The 26,103-nt window shown below is 38.4% G+C and overlaps 1 protein-coding gene across 1 annotated transcript in view; it reads left to right on the top strand.

Moving 5' to 3' along the window:
- COL19A1 (collagen type XIX alpha 1 chain) overlaps positions 1-26,103 on the top strand; it is a 287,102-nt gene that overhangs the window by 186,796 nt on the left and 74,203 nt on the right. The window contains exons 15-16 of the mRNA XM_059699635.1: positions 941-994; positions 22,648-22,701. Of these exons, the coding sequence (XP_059555618.1) occupies positions 941-994; positions 22,648-22,701 (108 nt within the window). The remainder of the gene's footprint in view (positions 1-940; positions 995-22,647; positions 22,702-26,103) is intronic.

The following is a 26,103-nucleotide window of genomic DNA, read 5'->3' as shown; positions in this document are numbered from 1 at the left end:
ATATACTACCAATATGGTAATTAAAAAGATATTAGTAACAATGAAATAGCATGGCCATATTTAAAAAACATGCTCAGAGATGTTTCTTGTTCAAAATGTATGTTTTCAACACCTAAGCTTACTTCCTTCTATTAGAAAGGGAAAATTTTTCCTCTTTAAAGGATATTTGGTAAACAGTTACAATTTTAAATGTTAGCACGATTTTATTTTTCTAACTCTTGCAATTGGACTTTAGCTGGTTGTGGACTTGGGAGAGTTAACATTCAGTTACAATAATGAAAATTAATAAGCAAGTATATGTTTTAGTTCACTTATAAAACAGCTTAACCTTCCGAAGGGAAGAAAAGAGTTAGTTAATGTACTTTATACAGCATATATAATTATGATATGACTAAGGGAAGTACACTTCAAACTTTACTGAGCATAAGAATTACCTGAAGTGATTTTTTAAATGCAGATTCACAGCTTCCTCCTCCAGAAATTCTAAACCAGTAAGTCTAGGACGGAGCCCATAATATTCATTTTTAACATCCAATCCCACCCTCAGGCAACTCCTATTAAATTAGAATTCAGACCACTCTTTCAGAAACACCAATTTAAGATGACAAATGCATATACTATTGCATCTGAAACCACAGAATCATCAGATAAAATGCCAATCTTAGACCATCTTTCAGATACTTTATGCTACTTTATTAGAGTATCAGGAACTGCTAATAACAATTAAGATTTATTCATTCCAGGCACTGTTTTTCTTATCTTGATTGTTAATATCTGGCCCATAACTTTGAGACTTCCTTGAAAGGTCATGTGGATTTGGAATTTTTTTTTAAACTTTTAGTTAATTTTTACTGTCTTTAACATTGCCATTTAATATTGTCTCATCTTAGAAGAAAATGGAATCACATCATTTATTGTCTGTTTCTCTTTGATTTTTAAGGGAAGACGAGGAAAAACAGGTCCTCCAGGAAAACCAGGACCACCAGGACCCCCCGTGAGTAAACAATAGGATGACTGTTTTTTGCGGAGAATCCCTCTTTATTTCTGTGTGTTTACCTATGGGCTATTTTACTCCCTTGTAGATAATAATTTTCATCTTTCTACTGTTTAAAATGGTTGTACTGCCTATACCTCCTACCACCACAACAACCAAAAGATAAGGGAAGGCCAGTAGTTGTCTGCACACCTCACCCACATCTCATACCATAGAAACAACTATACTGCCTGCATGAGCACTCTAAGTCAAGGCTCCAAATACATGAATCATGTTCCAAACCCACCTGACTCCATCTCCTCAATTTCTTAACAGCCAGGCTGGTAGTGAGATCTCTGGGGAAGCATGCCCCGTTTCTTGATACATTATTTTGTTAGTAGAATTTCATCGAATGTTGTTGCTAAAGAAAGCTATTAAGATCTAGCCAATTAGCTGTTATTTTCCTTTACCCCAAGCTTCTAGAAAAAGTATTCCATTTCTTGTGGCTCTACTGACTCTTTAACCCACTAGAATCTGGTTCATGTCCCAGCTGCTCCACTGAGACTGCGATCTCTGTAGTTACCAATGGTCTCTGAGATGTGAGATTCCCAGGACACTTTTCAGGCTCCATCTTATTTCACCACTATATAGGAATTTTCACTGTTGACTGCTGCTTCCTTGAAACTCTCCGTTCTCTTGGTTTAGTAACATTGACATTTTTTCCTCCTACCTCTAGAACCATTCTTTTTATTTTTCTCCTTCATTAACAACAATCCCTTGCCAGGGCTGACCAGCAGACCCTGAGCGATGGATGAATGGGTTACTCTGACATAATGTTTGCTGTGAAAGAGAGGCTAAGGGACTGCCCGGCTATAGCAACCAGACATCCCTGATTGCCTGTCTCATTAGGCTTTTATTGCAGTTTTTATCTTTAGATACAATCAGTAGGGTGAGTTAATTTTGGAGGACACATTTGTTTGCATTGTTCTCAAGACAAGGGCACCCAAAGATTAGGCATAAGGATTCCAGTAAGCACCTGGGGGTCTGCACATGCACAGACTTGTTTAGAAAGGTCAAGGAATAATTAGGGGTGCCACCTTCGACACTCCCCTAAGTCTCCCCTAAGTCGGAATTCTGATAAACAGGGCAGGCGACCTTTCATACACTTCCCTTTACTCAGAATGACCTTACAAACTTTCCAACCAAGTCTCATGTGCTCTCCAAGATTCCCTCTTCCCCTACCTATTTGTTGCATGGATTAAAGATTCCCAGTCTTATTTCAACCCAGACATTTCTCCTGAGTTCCAGCATCTCCACTTGGAGGTCTCATACATATCAGAAAAGTAGCATGCCCCAAACTAAACTAATAATAATCCTGGAATTTTTTCTGTCCCTCTTCTTCCACATCAAGATAGTTCCTAAATTATGTCAATTCTACATCCCAGTAGCCCATGAACCTTCTCCTCCTCCTACTCTCTTTTCTCATTGCCACTGCCTTAGTTTAGGCCCTTGTCAATTCGTATTTGTGTTTTTGTAGCCATCTTGGAGCTGGTCTTGTTGCCTCTACCTTGTTGCAGATGAATATTTCTAAATCATTACCCTAATCATGTAACTCTTTGGCTTACAAGTGTTTAATAACTTCTCTTTTCTTCAAGAAGGACTCCACATTTTATGCATGCCATTCTCGACCCTTCGTAGTTTGCCCTGGATCCATCTTTGCCTATCCTCCTCTGTGCCCTTCCTTCATTTGCAATCTACAGTGTAATCATCCTTTACTATCTCAAAAATGCCATGCTTTGCAAATGTTCTCCCACAGACCTAGAAAAGCATCCCTCTATCTTCATGATTCAGCTCAGACATCAGTTCTCCTACGTGGCCTTTGCCAGGGCTCTCAATAAGTGTGATGTCATCTCCCACGACCCTATAACATTATACCTCCTACAGATATAACACATGATTTTGCAACTGTTATTTTTCTTATTTGTCTGCCCACTGCACAGTGAATTTTTTCAACCTCTATTTTGTCACCATTGCCTAGCAAAGTTTCTGGCACGTAGCATGTGGTTATTAATTATATAATGAACGAGTAAACAAATTAATATATTTTGTAGATGAGAAAATGAAGACCAAAAAATAAGGAACTTTTTAAAGACCTGAACCACCACTAGAGGGCTCCAGGCCAGATCTAGAACTCTAAGACTCCAGTACAGCGGTTCTCAACCTCTGGGTCTTTGGTGGTCGAACAACCCTTTCACAGGGGTCGCCTAAGACCATCCTGCATATCAGATATTTACATTACGATTCATAACAGTAGCAACATGACAGTTATGAAGTAGCAACGAAAATAATGTTATGGTTGAGCCACAACATGAGGAACTGTAAAGGGCCAGAAGGTTGCGAACCACTGCTCCAGTAGGATGTGGTCATGTGCCAAAAATGATTGTTGCCCTGTCATTTCATCCACTTTAGCCATTCAAGGGAATTGTTCTACCAGTTATGTACTGGTGTCCGTTGATACTGATTATAAAAGTAAGCAGGGATTAACAAAACAGGCATGAATTGGGCACCCTGGAATCCAGTCTTCAAAGGAATCAGCTTTGTTGATTTTTATTCCAAGGTTTCTGGCAAAACAGAGAACACATTATAGGATTTTCAATACTTGTCTTCTGCTACAAAGAAGAAAAGCTGGTGAATGCTAACAGGCAAGATTAGACCTTCATATGTTTTCTAAATGTCTGATGCTGCAGTCAAGACAGGATAATTGTTTTCTCAAAGGAAGAATTTGAATTTGAAGGCCTTTATGACAAGCTTGCCAAATGTCCAAGAGAGAAAAGGATTACACCAAATCCTGGAACGGGTTCTCAACTATAGATCAATGATTTGACTAGAGAATTTAGAAGATTACGAAATATGCAACTATATGAAAATATGTATAATATTCAATTCCACGGGTTTTAATTTCCAGAATGTTTGGGTAGAGAGGTATTTATTTTATTTCAAATATTAGATTTACAAATTAAACTCAGCTATGGGTCTAATACACAGTCGCATTGAATCCTGAGTCCACAGTATTTAAAAGAAAAATGGTTTATTAATTTTTATAATATAATAACCAGTTTTTTAGACTACAAAAATACAGGGGGCGGGGGACTAAGCTAAAAAGAGAAGATTTTTTTATTATTATAGGTCAGCTTTTACTTAAAAGAAAAAGTAAGAGACTAGACCATCAGCTCACTTTCTGCTTAAGAATTATGGTTTATGGAAACTCCTTGTCTTTTTTATTCTGAAATAACTCCTCTAGTTGACTAAAATATCTTTTACAAGAATTATAAAAACTGTCCCTTGAGGTACAGTTTATATCGGCTGTTGGGTTTTTCTGAAGTTGTTTGCATGTTTGGTTGAATTGATGATGTGCGTACCAACAGGCTGCAGAAACTCCTCTGAAGCACCTACTCATACTTACAAGAATTAGCTAAGGGCAGCACTGGACAGGAAGGTAAAATAACGTTTTTCTTTGCCACCTCCATGTTTCATTTTCTAAGCATAATGTACTTTAGCAAGAGGACTGACTATTATTTCCCAAATGCTAGAAATGAACAGAGTTCTTTGAAATCAGTCGTTTCAAGATCATATTAACTAATATTTGAAGAAAATGAGCTCATAAAAGCAATGAAACTGTTCCTCCTTCACCTTGTTTAACAGTTTCACAAACATTTATTTAAAGCCTGTTAGGAGCTGGGCTTGCAAAAAAAAGAGTAAAATAGTGCCCTTGTCTCTTAGGGATTCAAGTTTAGTTCACAGAAATGTGAACAGAGGGTGACAATTTAGAAAAGATAATGGTTGGGGTGGTTTCCTTCAGGAATTGAAAATTGAAGCATAAAGGTTGAGCCTTTAAAAAAGAAGCAATTCCATGGATTAATCTGGAGGACATTATACTTAGTGAAATCCAGTCACAGAAGGACAAAGGCAGCATGATTCCACTTACATAAGATCCCTAAAATAGTCAAACTCATAGAAGCAGGGGACACAATAGTGGTCACCAGAGGCCAGAGGAAGGGAGGTATGGAGAGTTGTTATTCAATGAATATAAAGTTTCAGTTATGCAAGATTAATAAATCCTAGAGTTGTACTATACAGCATAGTGCCTATTGTTGACAATATAATATTCACTTCAGAATTTGTTAAGAGGATAGATCTCATGTTAGGTGTTCTTACTACAAAAACAAACAGAAAAACTAAGGGAAACAAACTGGGAGGTGTTGAATATGTCAGCTTAACTGTGGTGATTGTCGCACGGGCTAATTGCTTAAAAATTCATGCTAAAATTATATACTATTCATTTGAGGGATATTACTTATTATTTTATTGCTATTTGATAAGAGAGATAAAATGTATATAATTTTACATTTTAAATTGTCTGCCCTTAACTGTGTGCATTTGTCCAAACTCATCAGATTGCATGCACTAAAAATATACAGTTCTTTTTATATCAGTTATACCTGATAAAGCTGTTTATTAAAAGTTGACAAGGTTTTTCCAGTAAAGTAAATAGAGGGGAAAGAGAATGCAAGCTAAGTACTGTTAGTAGAGGAAAACAGCCTGAACAAAAACAATTAAGTGCTGAATTTCTGGGGACTGGCGGTAGGCGGGCAGCGCACGCAGTTCTCTCACAGCACTGACAAGTCAAGCCCAGGTAGGGTCCTGGTAAACCTCATGTCAAGCCCCACGGTCATGCAGCAATATAAAATCTGTGAAGAGTTCTAAGTGGAGCGTCCCATGCCAGATTTCATTGATAGGTTACAGTCTAATGGCACAGTAGAGTTGGGTTGTTGAGAGAATAAGCACCATTCGTTGCAGCTATCATACTATTTACTATTTTTTTAATATATTTTTATTGTTGATAGTATTATAGATATGCCCCATCCACTTCCCCTTTAACCCCCTCCTCATGGTCCCTACCCACTCCCCCAGGTCTTCACTATCCTATTGTCCACATCCATGGGCTATGCATATTAAGTGTACAAGTTCTTTGGTTTATCTCTTCTAGTCTATTTACTATTTTTAAAGTATCAGTAGAATATTTTCTTATCTCTGTTAAGATGTCCCATGGGACTATTTGTATTTTTTAACACTTGTGAACATTTTTAAGTCAAAATATTGCGTTTTATTTGTTTGCCTTTTTCAACATTGGACTCTATGTGACATGAGCCCCATTTCACAGCAGGAAGGAAGGTAATATGAGAAAGAGGGAAAGGCTGGTCAGAGCTAAAACACTTTTGGTTGAGATTGGGAGATGGTGTATGACTCACCCTAGTGGCTTGCGTGTGAGATCCCTGAAGCACGTGTTAGAATTTCTTAAGACAATTTGAAATGTAAAAATATATACTCTGTACATTTTATCTTGTCAAATAGCAATCAAATAATATGTACTATCCCTCAAATGAATAGTATAAAATTTTAGTATGTGTTTTTAAGCAATTAGCCCTTAGTAAAGTTAGAGGGGAAAAACTTCAGTGTAATTATCTGAAAAGAACCAAAGAAGAAGAAGAGTTATTAGGAGGCATGGATCCTTTGATAACAGCATACTTTGCTCAATTTCTTCAAGAAAATGTTCTTCCCTGCGGGGCTTTAGAGATGTCCCTTCAATCAAAGACAGTGTTGTTATTTAGGGAGTGTCAAAGAAATCTTTTAAAAATAGAACTAAAAGAAATCTCGAATAGCCTGAAGCATCTCCCGTAATTAAAATATTTTAACCAATTTTTTCTACTTGTGAATCTTGGTTCTGAAGCCAAATTTGTATTTCCTCACTTTTTAAAGAAAGATTTGTACCAAAATGATATGTTGTTTACAAAGAATAATTTTTCCCCACAACTTTCCATTTAGCATATACTGTATATATATATTTATGGGAGGAAAACCTCTTTCCCCCTGAAAGAGTATATTTCCTAGGGAAAAAATTCTTATATGAAATACTTACAAAAAGTAGATCTAGTGAACTAATGTTATTAAATTGTCTTGATGAATTGATGTTTCATCAAAGCCATACATATTCCTCCATTTAAGCTCCTCATCTCACTACATTGAACAGCAATTTTTCCTCTCTTTGGGGAAGACTTAATTGAAATTTACACATATGTAATCTAAATATAATGAAATTAGGAGCCCAGTGCACGAATTCGTGCACCTTGAAAGGAACTGTGGGCCATGAGGCTGTGGTGGGCATGGGGGTGAGTTTTGGCCCATCTGCCATGGCCCCTGGTCCCCTGTCTGCCCGCAGCCCCACTCCCACTGCTGCTGCTCCCATGCACTGAAGGCACTGGCCCTGCTTGCACCCGCTGACGGCTCTGAGCCATCAGAACCCCGGCTGGCAGTGGGTGTGAGCATCAGGTGGGACCATGGTGCGTAGGAGCAAAGAATTTTCAGTAACCACCAGAGGCTCACCCCGATGACAGCAATCAGTGCCCCACCTTGGTCTGGCACCACCATCCCCTACCCCCAGTCACCTGCTCCACAGTCCCCACCCCAGCAGATGCCCACCATGTTCCACACTTTGCCGCCTGCTGCCAATGCCCATCATGTTCTGTGCACGCCCCCTGGTAGTCAGTGCATGTCATAGCAACCAGTTGTTCGGTTGTTCCGACATTCCATCTATTTGCATATTAGCCTTTTATTATATAGGATTATCCTTAATTGGAATGCTTGTAATTGAAGAGCACCTAACTGGTTAACAGAGCTAGCTACAACACTTTATGATGAACACATTTTTTTATAAAGCATTGGTCCAGCTTTTTCTTTGATCTTACCTATAAAAGGGAAAAGCTTCCAAATGTCCCTGAATAACTTCTGCCATCTCATTTTGAATGAATATCCTTCACTGGAGAGAAACCATTAAGTAGAGATGTCTTGGATTGCTAATACCAGAAAATACACTAAAATTATGGTAGAGAGCAGTTTTTCATAGAGGAAGCATACAAGCATTAAGCATCTCCCTGGGGGAAGAAAGAGCACTAACAAGGAAATAAGTTCAAAAGAAAGGAATGGCTCAGGAGAGCTTATTACTGCACTAGCTCTGCTTAGGGTACTCTCCTGCCACTGCCTGTGTCAGCCTCACAGCTATGGTGAGAAGCAGAAGTTATCCTCAATTTATAATGTCCACGGTCACACCAGTGTAAGTGGGGGCAGCCAGAATTAACACCCAGGAACTGATCCTTAAGCCCAACTTCATTCTACTGGATCACAGGTGTGAAAGATAAGTTTCCAGTTTATAATTACTAGATCAGCTTTACTTTTCACACCACACACAGAAAATGGTTTGATTTTTCCAAGGTAACTCATGGCACTGCAAAGCCATAGGACAGTGGGACCGTGTAAGACAGTGAGGAAACGAATCCTCCTCACGAGTGTGTCCTTGGACAATTCGCTTGGCATTTCCATGTCAGACTCCCTTTTCTTCAAATTTGAAATGACAGTACCTGCCACGTCTACTTTACACAGTTGCTGGAAGAATCAAATGCCAAGTATGTGAAAGAACTTTCTTGTAAATGTAAGACTCTATCTAAATACACTTAAATCCATTGCTCTTTCTGAACATCCGTTCACTCATATAGTATTGTAGATAGAAGAGATTGTCTTGAATCTGTAACTGGGCCAACACATTTTTTTGTCTTACCAGTTTCTCAAAATCCAATTAAACATTTGAAAGTCTTTCAAATATTTGCTAAAATGAAAGACCATATGCTCAACATGGAATACTTATTCTGGATATGCAAATCTACTCATGAAGAGATACATAAAAGTTACTCACAATCAGGTAGTAGTAGTACTAACAACCAGGTCTAAGCGTTCAGTGATGTTTTTTCTTCTCTGATTTACAGCCTCTACCTTGCTTGTGGGCCTGTTTATCCATGATCTGAGTGTTGCATTTTATTAGTTGTGATTTTCTCTAAGTCTCAACTACTATCCCTCATGCTCTAATAAAAATTTCTCTTTTTCTTTAAAGCCTTCTTGTTATCTGAGTAGAATAAGCAACAGAAAATAGTGGCTTTATGTTATGATAATGAGACGTGGAAAGTCTTGAGACTTGAAATGTCTTAGTTTATTTCAAAATATTCTGGTTTTCATTGCTTTAGAAAAGAGAAGGGAGCAGCTGAGAATGAGGCAAAGCAGAAGGGAGGGCAGGAGACTTTAACTAATGAGCCATTAAAGGACTTACAATTAGCCCATCCATTTGACATTAACTTTACTTCTCATTCATCATGATTGTAAAAAGTGTTTATTTAAAACCACATTAATTTTAAGATGTGTTATTATTTCTCTCTGTTCCAGGCAGGGCTCTTGATTTCCTTTCTCTTTTTTCTGGCATTGTTTTTGTGCATTGTTTCATTATTGCAGCATGAGAATTGAGCAGTGGGCTCAAATGTGTCCCATTTCAGTGCATAGCAATTTTTGTTGAAAACAAAAATTTAAGAAATTTGTAATGTGGGGCAGCAGCTCCCTCTACTGTTTTCACTGTAGAAGCTCTGAGCAAAGAATGACACTTCGCAGCCCTTTGAAGGATGTCCAAGGCATGGAAATTTTTCAGTGTTTGATGCTTAATTGTAAATCTACATGATTTTCAAAATTTATTTTTAGGGTTTTGTTGCATTTTCTGCTTATCTTTTATTTTAAATACAAATGCTGTTTCATTACAGTCATTTTCAATGTCAATGATATGCTCTCTTGAAGTGAAAGCCCTTAGCTCATGGATCTTTAATGCCCATCTCTTGTAAAATGCTGAAAAAACTCTACAGTGTTAATTTTGTGGGAGCTGACTCCAATGGAAGTTATGCTTCTTTGCTAAAACAACAATATGGTTTAAAAAATATATATATAACCTTGTTGTTTTTATTATAGCTTTAATTTCAGTATAGAGCTTCATTCACCTTTAAAGCGTGAGTCATTGCCTAGTCCTGAAGGTCATGGTTATATCACAGTGTACACAGTTAAAAGAGTGAATTTAGAGTGTGAAATTGAATTCACTTATTCAACACATACTTATTGATCATAGCAAAACACAAACTACAGACAAGGCCTCTACCTTCAGGAACTTACACTGTTGTGTGGGAGGGGGCGCAGTGGTTAATAAGCAATTCAATAGGTAGACAAACAATTTCAGTTTAGCATGAGGAGCTATAGGTATAGGGGAAATGAGTGGGTATGTGAGAATGATTTGGAAGGAAGAGTTGTTGCTCTAGATAAGGTGGTCCTGGTGGTATCTCTGAGTGACATTAGATGACATTACAGTAAAAGGAGCTAGCCATGTGAGGGCCAGAGCAGGAACTTCCCACCCAGAAAGATCAGGGCATCAAAGGGCCTGAGGTGGGAAAGAGCTGACTTTATTTAATAAACATAAAGGAACTAGGAGAAGAATAGTACCAGAAAAAGTTTTGGAGCTGAGTGGCTGTTATCATGTAGGGCCCAATGAGAGCAGAAATGGGAGTTGGGGGGTCGGGGGGTATTAATGGTAATAAGAGGCAAGGAAAATGGTCAGCATGTCACATCTCTCTTTGTAAGTCTTGTTCTTTGTGCTTGTACCTGAGATTAGATTTTTAGAGGTTAGATTTTTATTTTGATGTGATAACATCATTGTTTCTACTGATAATTCTAATGGCTACATCATTTTTAACAGATTATTTTTAGTATTTACATACACAGGGAGTAGGTTTGTTTGCTGAGAGAAAACAAGAAAACTGACAAAGCTTTGTTAGTAGCCCATTTAATTTTAATCTTGCCTAAATGCAGTGGATACTGCATTTTTCCTTAAAGATGGAGACTCTAATCACATATAATAAGTCCATTTTGTCCTGTTGCTTCCTTTCTGATAAGTTATGGGCTGGATCAGATGAACAGCCATAGCAATGAACATGTATGCCTTCAAAACACCATAGAACTGTACCTGTACCCCATGATCTATCACTATCCTCAACTTTTATGCCTTCTATCTCCAACTTTATTTATTATATACTGCGAACTTGAGGTGCAAAGTTATTGTTTTCCACATATAGCAAGGCCCACTTCCGAAACAAATTAGTACCCCCAAACATTTTGGTCTGCTGAATAAGAGGGATGACAAAATAAATGTCTGATTAAAACATTTGATTTCTTGTTCAAACACCCGGTAGATGACTGTATGTATTTTGAGGCTCTTATGTCTCAATTGGGAATTTAATTCATATTCTTAACATCCCTTCCAGGAGCCTTGAACTGATCAGGGTTTTGTCATATTTTTCACTGTTCCTCTCAGCAGAGAATCTGAATCTCTTGGGTCTATTAAATAACCAAAGGCCATGTACTGTAATGATGATATCTTTGGAAAAAAATGAACCTAACCATTTATTTGACTCAATGGGTATAGTAATTTTATTTCTTAAAATTAAGATGACTTTCTTAGATTTAAAAATAAAGATACATAAGATCTATAAAATGGAGACATGGCCAGTTAATCATTTTATTGCCACTTGTTCCCCACTAGGGTCATGGTCCCAGACAAGACAGCTGTTGCCAACATTGCTAACATTCCAGTGTCACCTTGTGTTGCCACAGAATACGTAGACATGCAAGTGAGGCAGCTGAGGCTATCAGGTTGTGAATTTGAAAGCTAGCAGTAGGGTCCGATTCCCTAATTACTCTTTTTCTCTCCCTGAATAGCAGCAGTGGGACATTAGTAGCCACTTTCTGACTTCCTGGGTTTTTTACTAATTATAGCTCCACTCTGGAGAAACAGGATTTTATCTTACAGCCACTACCTGCTTTTTTCATCTTGAATTATGTTATTGAAACCAACTACTAAGACATCTGAACTGACATGTATTCTGTATAGCAATGATAGAACAGAATATTTAAAATCCTTGGTATGGCCACCAAACTTATTATTAGTTGGGCCAGGGCATGGATTATGCACCATTTCTCTGTGGTGGGTAGACATTAAGGTTTTAAAACATCTGATTGGCCTTGGAGAAGATATTAAGAAAGGGAGATTTATTTCCCAAGTAACCATATAGTTTGTATTGGACGATAGAGTTTTCAAAAGTGTCTCCTTACAGAAATTTAATTTTACCACTGTATGGTTCTGTGAGGTGGGCAAAAACAGATGATGTCCATTTTAACAATAAGAAAACTCTGGGCCTTGGACAGTAAGGGGCTTTGCTAAATCCCTACAGTCAGTTTTCTCTACTGGAACATGGCAGGAGACTGTTCTGATCAAAGGAAATACTGAAAGAAATTATGTGACTAGAGAAGTAACAAGTTTTCAGCATGATCTGGGGGGTCTAAAACATGGAAGGAAATTTGATAGAAAAAAATTTGCAGGAGCTTTAGTTTTATCTGTATGTTTGTTAAAAAGTAAAAAGATCTGAAGTAAATATGGCAGATGTTTCGGATCTGACAACATTGGATTTGGATTCATCAATACTTCTTGTATAATTTTCTATACTTTGCAGCATACTGAATATTCTAAATTTCTTTTCAAAAGTAGAAAAATCGTTTTTATGGGATTAGCAAAGGTTAATATCACTAATTACTTATTCACCAGCCTAGAGTGTCAGTGTCTACTCCTCTGACTGAACTCTTTTGTGGAATAGGCCTAGGTGTTTTACAAATGAAATAATTAAGTATTTTTTACTAGAACTGCCCTGCATATACTCTCCGTAACCATGGTGCTCACTTGAGCTAACAATTGTCATTTGCAGATTTATCATTGGTATAACTGATAGATCGGAGAGAAATCTTGATGCTACACATTCAAGTTGAAAGTGGAGACTACAAAACACCCACCCCAGTAAAACCTACAGATTGTTCATTTTGCTTTTTCCCCAGACCTGTTCTGAATGTCCCCAGCTATTCAAATTTTGCCTATGCCCTTGGCTTCTGTGTAACTGCTGGCAGTGCATAAGCCATGGCCATCAGCCTGGGTATCCTAAGCCCCAGCAATTTGCCCTGGGAAATGCATTTTCCTTGCACAGGAAGCATTGTCATTCTACCAACATTTTAAGATATATTATTGATTTCAGGAAGGAAGGGAGAGTGAGAGAGATAGAAACATCAATTATGAGAGAGAATTATTGATCAGCTGCCTCCTACACATCCCACACGGGAGATCGAGCCCACAACCCCCGGCATGTGCCCTGACCAGGAATCAAACCATGACTTCCTGGTTCATAGGTCGACACTCAACCACTGAGCCATGCCTGTTGGGCTCTACCAACACTTTTAAAGAGCGTGAATGTTCTCACTTAATTACAGTAAATGGAAACTCAAAGTATTGATAGGTGCTGCTATGTGAGCCAACTTCCCTCCAGATTTAGGTAGCATATTGAGAGATTCCTGAGGTCAGACAAGCGGGTAGAGGTACCTGGTATACAAAACCAGGTATAGGTTTTGTTGGTAATGAGCTTTGGGGGGCACCACTGGATACAAATAAGTTGTTTCACTCATTTCGATCCTTACTAGTTTTCATGCCCCTGTGGCTTTATCACTTTGTGCTGGGTCAATGGTGCTGCTTCTGTGGGATGGCAAGGCACTCTCAAAATTCCTGCTGCTTCTCATATTGCAGGAAGCTGACAAATAATATTTTCCCTTTTGTAGGACACACTGGGGAGAGAGGAGTATGAAACATTTGATGGGTGAATAAGCATAATGGCAGCATTAGAGGAGGAATCATTTTTTCCCTAACCATCATGTCATGGAAATCAGTCAGAAGTTTCCCACTCTTACCAATAATGCAATAGTTTTATGTCAATTTGATTGATTTGTTTCATGAGATCAGGAAAAAAATAAGCACCTTTAAAAAATATGCCCTCCCCTCCCCCCCCCGTAGAAAAGAAAGTGTTAAAATTTTATGAGCTTCGTAGCATAATTTAGAAAATCTGCTTTCATGAAATGGGTTCATTATACCCATTGAATGCATTCACTGTCAGTCTCATCCTCCCACTCCTGTTCCAAAATGACAAGTAAAACCGGGGACTGTGCAGTTTTGGAAAACAATCAGGTCACATATTGAGTATTTTGCTTATTCATACAACCATAAACGGCCTATGCTTGAGTTCCCTCAATTACACAGCTCAGTATGCAGGCCAGAAGAGACAAACCCAGCTCAAGTGAGCACTTCCTGGAACACACAGGGGAATCGTTTGAAAAATGTCCAAAGTGGCAGATGTGATAAATTCTCATTCAAGATTCAGAAGCTGCCTTTGCTGCAATTCCTCACCTATTAATCGCACTGCTTCTGAACTTCTGAACCAAGAATGCTGGCAATATCTTAGCCTGAGATGCTTAGGAGCTATCGATCTCTCCAAGCATGGTGCAGGTAGATGCCGCTGTCAGGGGAAAACTGGCTGTGATGAGAGAAGATCATGGATCACAGCGCTGCTCAGGACTTCCAGAGATTAACCCAGAATGAGTGTGTGGCTGCTGGCTTCCCACAAACCTGCTATTACTTTCTTTTCAAGTCCCCAGAAGATGTCCTTGACGAATGCTTAAACCAGTGTATTGCTGTATCACTTAAATCCTTCAGATTCCCAGAATGCTAATACACAAATCTCTCCTCCACAGCAAATGCAGTGGTGCTATTGTAGTCTTATTTGAAGGATATTTCATTTTCTCTAAGTGTGACAATTTTCCCATAACTGTTCTTCACTACAGTTTCATGCCCATAGGAATTTAAGCTTATCAAAGTTACCCCTTGCAATTTACTCTCTGGGTTAACTAGTCTTGTTTCTACTATGTCCATTTTTCTTTTTCCTTTCCTTCTATCGTCTCATAAATGCTGTGAATTTTTACCTTTTGTTTGGTGTCATTTGAACCTCAAAGTTGAGATGCTGATTAAGTTGGCCAAGTCGCCCTGCCAGCATGCCTCAGTGGTTAAGCATGGACCTATGAACCAAGAGGTCATGGTTCAATTCCCAGTCAGGGCATGCCTGGGTTGTGGGCTTCATCCCTAGTATGGGCATGCAGAAGGCAGCCAATCAGTGATTCTCTCTCATTATTGATGTTTCTATCTCTTTCTCCCTCTCCCTTCCTCTCTGAAATCAGTAAAAGTACATATATTTTTTTAAATTGTCAACGTCTTTCCTTTACCTTCTCAGAAACCTCTCTGCTTATCTCTCTCTAATCTAAGCCCTGCAAGATTTTAACAGTTCTCAGTGTCTGCCTGTGGTTCTCTTTTCCTTACCTTCTTTTCATGCTAGTCACTTTCCCTTGATCTCTTCTTGTCATCTATATCTTTGAAAATGTGTATCTATATCATGTCCCAGAGCTCTCTTTGCTTGCCCCTTATTGATTCTGTATCTCATTAAGAGATTCTATTAAATGTCCTCCATGATTTTTTTAAAGCAGCTTTAAAATGATTTCTATTTTGTTTGTTTTTTTAATCTGTCACCCCACTTACTGTGAGGCAGAAAAACAAAAGAATTAAAAGATCAAAGCTATGGGGTCAGGCTGAGTTGAGTTGAAACCTAGCTTTTGTCTACTAGTTTTATGACCTTGAATAAGATGATTAACCTTTTGTTACATGTAAAATAATGATAACGCCTACCTCATTGGATTGCAATAATATATGTACAGTTATTACTTTCTAAGGGAAAGTATTGTTATTTATTAATATTTTATCATTCTCTGCTATCTGCTCCTTATTTCTTTCCCAGGGCCCATGGCCTGCCATTTCTAAAGCAGAAGTGTTGATACTTTCCCCAGTTCTATCCTTCTCATTCTCATGTAATGTTTTCTTCCACCTGCTTTGCTCTCCTTCTTTCTATTTCTTCCATTCAAGTCTTTATAGAAAAACTTCATCTAAGAATGTTGACCTAAATACCTTCATTGACTTATTCATCATCGAGAAAAACTCATTAGATTCTATTTTCCATGTGAAAAAAAACAACAACACTTGAAAGCATCTACTTAAGGATGAGGGCACTTCCAATTTTGTGATTGTGTATTGGCCAAATGAATGTTATATGCCCTTCTGATTAGCTTGAAATAGGAGTTTTTCCAGAGTTTATTTCTGAGTTCCCACCTCTTACAAGCAAAGTTAACCTCAACATTTGATTCAGAAGTAGCTCCATTTCTCACACCCTCATGCTGAAAGTGAGGGCCCTGTGTCTGACTTTCATAGGAATATATTAGAGTGGAACAGCTCTTAGACTTAGTTCTACCATTTGTTTATTGTGCGATTGGGTTGGGGAAGGGATCTCTCATTTTGTTTCATGTCAGATGGAGAATATAATAATATCCACCTCACTTAGGTATTAAGAACACCAAATAAGATCATGTGTTTTGCAATCACATCACCCTGCCATCCAAGAAAATGTAAGCGAAAACACTTTTAGAATTATCCTGAGCTGTCTAAATATAAAGGGTTAGTTTTACATCTCCCAGGAACATTTGCATTTGAGCTGATGATAAAACCCAATGCCAAGTAATCCAACTACCTTTATGGAGTTTTAGGCATAAGCCAGAGAAAGTAGGTGGGATACTTTGAGGAGCAAGAGCTCCTTCTCAGGAACCTTAAATTTTACCTAATATTGTGGTACATTGTAGCTCTGTACTATATTCCCATTGGAATCCCAGAAGGGGAAGTTTAGGTCTCTGTATTGAAATGTAAACATAATATGAACATCAGTGAACTTTCTCCTGACGTTAGAAATAATATTTGCAGTATGAGCATTTTCAGCAATTTTGTGACATCTCCATAGTCACAAAAATTTTGTGGCAGAAGCATTCTCAGAAAAATAACCCATTATAAAATTACAGTTGCTTAACCTACATAATTAAGTCCCAAGAGAAATTGAAAAATTCTTCTAGAGCAGATATTTAAGATAAATAAAAGGATCTGTGTCTAAAAGAAAAAGGAATTGGTTTCCCAAATATTTTCTATCTAAAGCGTATTATTGATTTTTCTCTCAGTTAGAATACAACTTTCTAAATTGTAATTCTGGTAAAAAGAAAAAAAATCCATTCAGCCTGGCCAGTGTGGCTCAGTGAATGAGCATCGGACCTCTGAACCAGGAGGTCATGGTTCGATTCCTGGTCAGGGTTGTGGGCTGGATCCTCAGTGTGGGGCGTGCAGGAGGCAGCTGATTAATGATTCTCTCTCATCATTGAGATTTCTCTCTCTCTCTCCCTCTCCCTTCCTCTCTGAAATAAATAAATATATATTTTTAAATCCATTCATAAGCTCTTTCCTACTTAACTGGAGCTCGCTGAAGCTTAGGTTTTAATTATTTAGGCAGATTCTTAGATCAATCTCAATCTATTGGCCCTGTTGTCTGTGAGTTTGGAAGCAGCAAGACCTCCGCACTGTTTGCTGCCATTTCTAACTGAAACCAAAACCAACAAGCAAGAAATTGGCTTTCCCCTCAGATTTTTTCTTGTGAAAGTAATTATTCTACTGAATTCAACAGACATTTGCGGGGAAGGGAGAGCTACTATGTACCACATCCTGTGTTATGATAGGATAAGAAAATTTAAACTCCTTGCCTGCGAGGAATTTTCATTCCAACAGGAAAAACAGGCATGTTCATAAGCCACTATAGTCAGAGTACAAGTTATAAATAATGTTAGAGATGGAAATTTATATGAGAGAAACACTTTCTGACATTAGCTTTTCCAGGAGACTGTCTATTGAAAGGTGCTTCATCTTCCCATTCCTGTGGATGAATTTAGGCTTCATAATATTTATTTTAGTTCCAAGGGAAAAGAAATTACTGACCTCTGCCTGTTTATTTTTTTACTGGCTTTTAGAAAATTGGGACCATTTCTTGAAAATTAGCACAAATGACTTTACAATAACAAACTTTCTATTTGTTCTTATGACAAAGCAATTTTTGGCATGTTTGAAGTGAGTTGACTAGTACAACTTTCTTCACAGAGGTTTTTGGTATTTCAGAGGTTGTTAATGAAGTTAATTGGAAACCCACAGGGCCAGAGGCAGGTATGTGTAGCCTGAAAATACGTATTTGTGAACCCTGAAAGGAGTTCCTAATAAGAGGTTGAAACGCTATGGTGCCTGGAGAGCGGCACCCAGATAACTCAAGGAGACTAGCCAGCAGTATGAAGAACTACAGGACGCAAGGGAGAAAGGAACCAGTTCAGGAGGAAGGGTCAGAGGGGGAATAAAATAGTTGGCTGAGGAGCCAGGGAGATCTTGATTTAGAATATCTACGGTGTGCTAAAGCTGAATCAAAGGACCTGAACCTTGACTTGCACAGAGTTTATAGCAAAGATCAGGGAAGGGGGAAGAAAGGCAAAAGTTGAGTTCTTCAAACTAAGTGTGCTACATCAACCGGCTGGAAATGAAAATGCAGCTGGGACCAGGACTAAGGAAGTATGGTTTTTAACTGAGAACGTTTCCAATCTTTGATCATGCAAGCAGCTCCTCATTTTTACACTACCCATCTGATGATGCTGGTGCCAGATATATTTCTCTATTTTCCATCTTTATCTAACAAGATTTCAGCCCCCCGCCCCCAATAAAAATTCCTTAAACTATTGATGAGTGTATACACTCCCAAACTGAATGTAGCTTTAATTCACTTGTTCATACTAAATATGGTTCTTTGCAGTAAGAAACAACAACAGGCTCTCTCAAGTAATTACACCTAAGTAAAGTTGGATTCTGAACAGGTATATCTCCCTGAAATTCATTTTAAAGCTGCTCTATAATTGTGTACCATCACTTTAACCCAGATGTCCTGTGTCGCCCAACCCAGCACAAATAGAGTGAAGCAGAAATGAATAGAAGATAGACACTACATGACCATGATTTCTGTATCACTATATTGCAGGTCACCATCCTGAGCAAGATTTGGGACATTTTTCCTTTCTATAAACCTGCAAATGGTTTTCCTAGTAGAGCTCCTGCGAGCATTAGTCAAGGCTGATGTGCCCTCCATAACTGACCTCTCTTCTCCACTCATCCTGGGTCATCTATGCATCTTTTTGACGAGTCCTTATAATTGCAAACCTCAGAGAAAGTGACCTCCCAAGTGCCCGGGAGCAGCTCCTAAAACTGTGTGATGCCAGGAGACCTGTCACTTATCACAGGTCTTTACTTCTCCTCCCTCAGAGTTGATTGATAGTCTACAAGACTGACAGCTCTTGCTAACGGAGGAAACAAATGGCTTTTTGGATCTTCTCCAACTGTGCTTTTGTGCCAGAATAGAAAATAGCACAATAGCACATCTCTTGGGGAATGTGGCTAATAGGACAGCCACCAATTCCAAGACCCCAGGGTCTACATTGTTTTTCTTACAGGAAGCAGAGTTGCTCTTGGCATTTTTGTGCAGAGTGTTTCTCTGTGGTCACTGTCTCCACATTGATCAAGGTTGTTTGCCTCTGACAGTTTGAGAACAACCCCGTGAGTGGCTGCTGTACTGACTGCAGTCAGCGTACAGGTAGACAGCCTGAGGACTCTGTGCTGGTATCTTCTTTCAGTCGCTGCAGGGTTTCTTCAGCCCCCTGGGAGAGTTTGTGTGAAGTATTGCCTGCAGGGTAGGCTGTTAGCTATAAATCTCTGTACAATAAACTTGAAATTTGTGGTACCCAAAGTATCCCAGTGACTAAAAGAACAAGGAAGAAAATGTCATCATAAATGCTCATCAGTCGATTAAGCAGTGGAGACTAAAATTTCAGATTGACCCCATTTGGAGCACTACTTTGTGGGTATGACATTTTAATGCAAGAACAGAACATATGAAAATGTGGCAGTAACTTTTATAGGGTTTATTAATCCTGTGGATATCTGAATAATATTGTTCACACTTTTCTATTGGCCAGTGGCTCTGTTCCGTGAGCTATGCTCTTGCTATTGTTTTTAGAGCTCTCCTACCCTATCCCCAGTGATACACTCAACAGCCAGGTCAGGATTCCAGATGAGGAATATATTCTGTATTTATGGAATACACCTGTGTGGCATAGGCCGATAGCCAGTCTGTAAAAGATCAGACCCATTCTCACCCAATCTGTTTAAAAAGTTATCACCATCCTGTTATTTTTACTGTTTTCATCCATTTACCTGTTCTGTACCAGGAAACCCCTCTCATATTGTTTGATGTTCTGCTTCTTTCTCCTTACTCCCCCCAGGGCCCCCTTTGAAGATGCCCACTTCTTATATCCTTTGACCACCTGCTCTCTTAACCTCTGCAAAGATAGGATGCATTTTAGTACAGTTGTGGATTGAGAGGAATTTTTTGTAATATTCAGGCATAATCTTCCTATCATGTCTTGAGAGATTATATGCAGATAGACGGGAGATGCAAGGAACAGCTATCCACTAGGACTACATCTACAGGCAAAGTTCTTATTTCTTCCCCTCCTGCATCAAGCACAGTCTGGCTCATGAGAAGTGCTGAGCACCAGTTTTGTTGATTTTTTTTTTCAATTTCAATATGGGAAGTAGAACAAGGGAAAGTGATCACCTAGTATTCTCAACAGCATGGTCAGCATGATAAAGAAATTACTGCAAAAATTATTTTAGGCTGAGAGTCTGCTTTTAAGTTAAGATGGTAGAGTTTGGGCCCAGGCTGCCTGTGTTAAATATTAGCCCTGCCACTTACCAGTGGTGTGACCTGCGGCCAGTTAACAATTTCAAGCCTCGTTTTCTGTACTGTTGAATTGGAAATAATGATGGTATGTACCTCATGGTGTCACTGTGGGGATTAAATGAATTAATCCACGCAAAGCCCCTGGTATAACATCTGGCATACAGTAAGCACTATATATTTGCTATTATTATTTTATTGGTTCTTTTGTTCTATTTCAGAGACTCTGTTATTAGTTGTTCTGCCACATTTGGGATCCCTAATTATAAGACTCTCATATTAACTAGATTGAATATGTATAAAGCAAAATTTACCCACCGCATCACTATTCTTTGTTCTAACTGCCATTATTAACACACATTCACCATCTACCAAACACCTACTAAGCATTTAGTCCTGAGCTACCTGTTAGTGATACTACATGTGGTATCTAAAACTTCTTACCTCATTATATAATTGCAGATGGATCAATGTATATGGAATCTCATGTCTCATGAGTTTCAAAAACAAGTTTTTAACTTGCATCTTCTTGGCTGGAAACTTTGTGCAGCAATCTCCAACTCAGTGATTGCTTTCCTCATTACTTCATCTAACTGACCTAGGTACTTTACACAAAGCTGGCTCACAGAAAGAAAAAAAAAAACATGAACAATATATAATGCGATGAGAGTTCTTTTCTGACATTAGCTTTGTTTTTACTTCAGCAAGGTAACAGCATCATTTGTCTTTCCGATCACAGACGGCCCCATTACTCAGGAGGCCTATTATTTTCTTAAGAGTTATACCAACCTGCTTCCAACATCCATCACTACATCTCTGTGTCCTCTACATTTAGTGGCACAATGCAAAGATTTCATATTGGAAGAGATCATCAGTCACAAGTCTTTCCTAAGAAATACTCGTCACAAATGTTAAATGTTAATTTTTCAATGTTAGCTAGATCCATGAGTGCAGTTGGCAATTGTTCCTTAAAATTTTTCTCCATTTTTTAAAGCTTTCAATACCTTTTTTAAAGAATCATCTTTATTCAACAGTAATGTTTGGTTTAGGCAATCATAATCTTTCTTTGTCTTATCTCCTATGGTAAAATGTAAATAATTTTTTCTCTATAATATTTTCTTGGGCATTTTAAAGATCTATGAAATATTTTAAAAATGTTTTTATTTATTTCAGAGAGAGGAAGAGAGAGATAAAAATATCAATGACAAGAGAGAATCATTGATTGGTTGCCTCCTGCACGCCCCCTACTGAGGACTGAGTCTCCAACCTGAGCATGTGCCCTTACCGAAAATTGAACCATGACCTCCTGGTTCATAAGTTGATGCTCAACCACTGAGCCACACCGATGGACTGCAATCTTTTTCTTTTAAATAGCGGCCTCTCTGTTGGCTTGAACTACTTGTTTTAAAATAATGCTAAGCTTTGTATTGTCTTATGGCCCTCTCCCCAAAGTGTAATCCCTGAAAAAACTAAAAAAACTCTTCTCTTTCTCTCTTTTTGCAAGTTTTAGGGGAAAATGCCTTTACATCTTTGCTGTCTCCCCAACTCTTACCATAGTGCTTAGCAAATGTTTCCATGTAAACTGAAAAGAATGAGTGTTTAAATATCTTAAATCTGAGGTCTTAGAGCAGACATCTTTTCCTCGCCTGAAAGTCATGTGCAACCCATTCAAAAGAGTAAAGCAATAGAAAACATATTTTCCCATATTTTCTAAGTTAATAACAAGTGGCCACACATTTCTATAACACATCAATCAAAGCCCTGTGAAAAGTGTCAAAAATAAACTAAAGCTAAAATCTCTTCCCTTAAAGAGTTTTATGGGCACAATTCCTTTTAATAAAAATATGCTGATGCTGACCTTCTGGTGAAATGTTACATGTTCCCATTAAGGACCTCTCTGAATTCATGCAGGATTTAACCTTGACATACCTTTAGGAACCTGATGAGTTAATGCTCCTGTAATTCTCCATTAATTGGAATATTTGACTAATTATACTCTTTCTTTTCCTTAACTAAGTTTTCAAGAGTTCTTAGATATATTATTTAAATTCACATTGTTTGGTAAATGTTTAGGTTTTTATTTTTTATTTGTTTCTAATACAGGGACCTCCTGGAACACAAGAAATGCAGCAGAATCTTAGTGGATATTATAACAAGGTATGGCCTTTTTTTCACATATTATATACACAGAGATTTCATGTGATCATATTTTTTAAATTTTATTATTTTTTTAATCATCACTCTAGGTATGTTTTTATTGATTTTTAGAGCAAGAGAAAGGGAGGGGGGACTGATGTGAGAGAGAAACATCTATTGGTTGCTTCCCGTATGCGCCCCAAAGGGGATGGAACCCACATCTTTTTGGTGTACGGGATAGCAATCCAAGAAACTGAGCCAACCAGGGCTATGTGATTATATTTCTGGAAAACAAAACACACACATTAATTCCTAACTGCTCAGACTTAAAGCATGTTCACATATTCTTAACATCTTTCCATACTGAAAATATTTCCAAAAAAAGTATTTTGCTCAGTATCTTTTTTAAAAAACCAGGATATTTTTTTAATAAGTTAAAAAAGTTCACTTCAAATTTTTAAAATTTGCATGTAAACAATTAATGCAAAAATTATATTTCACCATTGATAATGTCATATATCTAGTTTCTCTGAGGACAGTTATTTGCTACTTTGAAGCTCTGGGTAACATAATGGCTGATAGATTTCTTATCAAAACCAACAGGTGCTACACTAAAATGTCAAGCAAATACTTATATCCCATAGGTCAAAACAGGGGGTCCCCCACCTTTCAACGAGAAGCCACTTTTAACTTCTCCGAGGTTTTTAAATTCCAATTAAGATGGATGGAATTCTGACGTGGAAGTATCTGAGAGGCAAAAGGCAAGACAGTTTTTCTTCTTCTTCTTCTCCAAGGAAGCACAACTGAGGGAGAAGAATATGTGTTGGCAATGAAGTAAGACTCAGAAACCTGTGTGAGACTATTGATTGACTCATCATCATCCAATAACAAATATTTGGGGGTGTAATCACTTGCTGTGAGGCATTCTGTCCACTGACGAGGGTCCCTTTCATACATAGTAGCTTATCATTGATACGGTGCTGGTAATTGTGCATCTACACAAATTCCGAGACACTCCTCTAGTTTATGCTTTCCTTTCCTATAAATTCCTGACTACTGCTATTCCTTTTTGTTTAGAAATCCCAAAGAGACATCATGTGCTAGCAGAGGCCTTAAAGATAGCAGGCACTCAGAAAAGTGTTTATTAAATGATGGGCTAATGCATTTTTTAACTCCCAATTCTTTGTTCATCAGATTAAGTTCAACATAAAGGCCTACATCATTTGGGGTTGATAAATTTAAAGTCAAAAGTGTGGAAAGTTTGTTATACTTCCTAAGTAAGCTTATCGTACATTTTCTCGTTCACTTAGATTTTCCAGGGAGAATTATATTAGGAATAAAGTTTTGGTATAATTAAACATTTTCTGAGTAGATATATACTAGCTTTTTCAAAACATTAGGACTTGGCACAAGTAAAAAAAAGTAAGTGAATCATGTCTAAAATTAATAAAAATACACTGCTTTTTTGTATTGACATCTATTATAAGATAGGATTTATCATAAATCCTTCAAAATAATGATAATTAGTTGGCTCTGATGTCACAGTGTCAGCTAGAAAAACCTAGAGAACACACTATATTACTTTCATTCTTAGTGTAAAATTTAGTAAGTTGCAACTCAGCTACTTACATATTTGCTATCCCTTGCAAAACTTTTAAAGCTCATATCTTTACTTTATCTTGCCAGTGAGTTGGTTTTCCCTTAAATGAAGATATATGAAGCATTTATATTTTAGTCTAAAGAACATAAATTTTTAAGCATTAAGGTTATATTTCAAAAAATGGGGCTGACCAGAGCAGGTGAGTGGAGGGTCTTGCTGATAGCAAACCATTACTTTTATTTTTTAAAAAAATTTATTGCCCTAGCTCAGTGGTTGGCAAACTGCGGCTCGCAAGCCACATGGGGCTCTTTGGCCCCTTGAGTGTGGCTCTTCCACAAAATACCGACTTCTGCGCATGGGCCATGAAGTTTCAATCGCACTGTATGTGTGCGCCCACACGTGGTATTTTGTGGAAGAGCCACACTTAAGGGGCCAAAGAGTTGCATGTGGCTCACAAGCCGCAGTTTAGGGCCTAGCTGATGTGGCTCAGTTAGTTGAGAGTCATCCTGTGCACCAAAAGATCACCCATTCAATTCTGTTCAGGGCACATGCCCAGGTTTTGGGTTAGGTCTCCAGTGGGGGTGCCATACTGGTGGCGACAGATCAATGTTTCTCCTATTGACATTTCTTTCTCTCTCTCTCTCTCTCTCTCTCTCTCTCTCTCTCTCTCTCTCTCTCTCTCTCTCCCCCGCCCCTTACTCTCTCTCTCTAAAAGAAAATTAATAAAAACATAAAACAAAATTTATTGATTGATTTTTGGGGATAGAGGAAGGGAGAGAGAAAGAAACATTGATTTGTTGGTCCACTTTTTATGCATTCATCGGTTGATTCTTGTGTGTGCACTGACCAGGAATAGAACCCACAACCTTGGCATATCAGGGTGAGGCTCTAACCAACTGAACTATCCTGCCAGAGCCAATAGCAAGCCAGTACTTTGAACTCAGCTAATTGATTCACCTAAGAGAACTCCAGCTATTCTTGTTGCCATTACAGAATAGGGGCTCCCAGGTATTTACTCCACATGTGCTTAAAACATGGTTATAGAGCTGGAGCCTCACTGGATAAAAAGAGAGAGACCATAGCTTTTCTTCCCCAAATGGTGCATTATAGGCACTTAGCATCAGAAGGCTTCAGACTCATATGGAAATTAATGCAAGGCCACTTCCCAAACACTTCACTTTGTTTCTTTCTGCAAAGAGTTAGAGCTGTCACATAGATAGAGGCGCTGCCCAACATCCCAGTACCTACACTGATGGATGGATAGAGGTGAGGCCCAACATTCCAGTACCTACACTGACCAATGTTTCTGAAAGGTAGCCACCCCTCCTCACCCTCAGCTTCACAGAAGACAGGGCCAGATGTGCCATAATGTGTGAGAAGTATGTTTTCATTTGGCAGTGTTCCCCCCACTCCCACCACCCCATCCCATACCCCTATCTACGTATTTTTGGATACTGAGGTTCTTTCATTTTGCTCTCAATACAAGCCAGATAGTCTGGCTGTAACAAATGAACACAGAGGGAGCGGTGCGGGGGGGGGGGGGGGGGAGAGAGATTCAGAATGAAACTTTCATGGAGGCTAAATAATGGACCATGGATTGAGATATAAAAGTGACATTTCAAGGTTAAAATAATCTTCCCTTTTGAATTGGCATTGATTTATGTATTTCTGCGCTGGAGTCCTGAACCTCAGCTCCTCAGCTCGAAGAGGCTACAGTAGTCGGGCAGCCTGTTGAAGCAGCGACCCCAGGAAGATGAGCAGCAGCTACCTACACACGCCTTTGGGTCCAGTTCAAGTGCTGATTTCTACCTCCCCCCTCCCCC

This window comes from Myotis daubentonii, chromosome 6 (genome assembly GCF_963259705.1).
Source record: "Myotis daubentonii chromosome 6, mMyoDau2.1, whole genome shotgun sequence".
Classification (NCBI taxonomy): Eukaryota; Metazoa; Chordata; class Mammalia; order Chiroptera; family Vespertilionidae; genus Myotis; species Myotis daubentonii.
The sequence above is the reverse complement of the archived record's forward strand: the minus strand, read 5'-3'. Positions and strand labels throughout refer to the sequence as shown.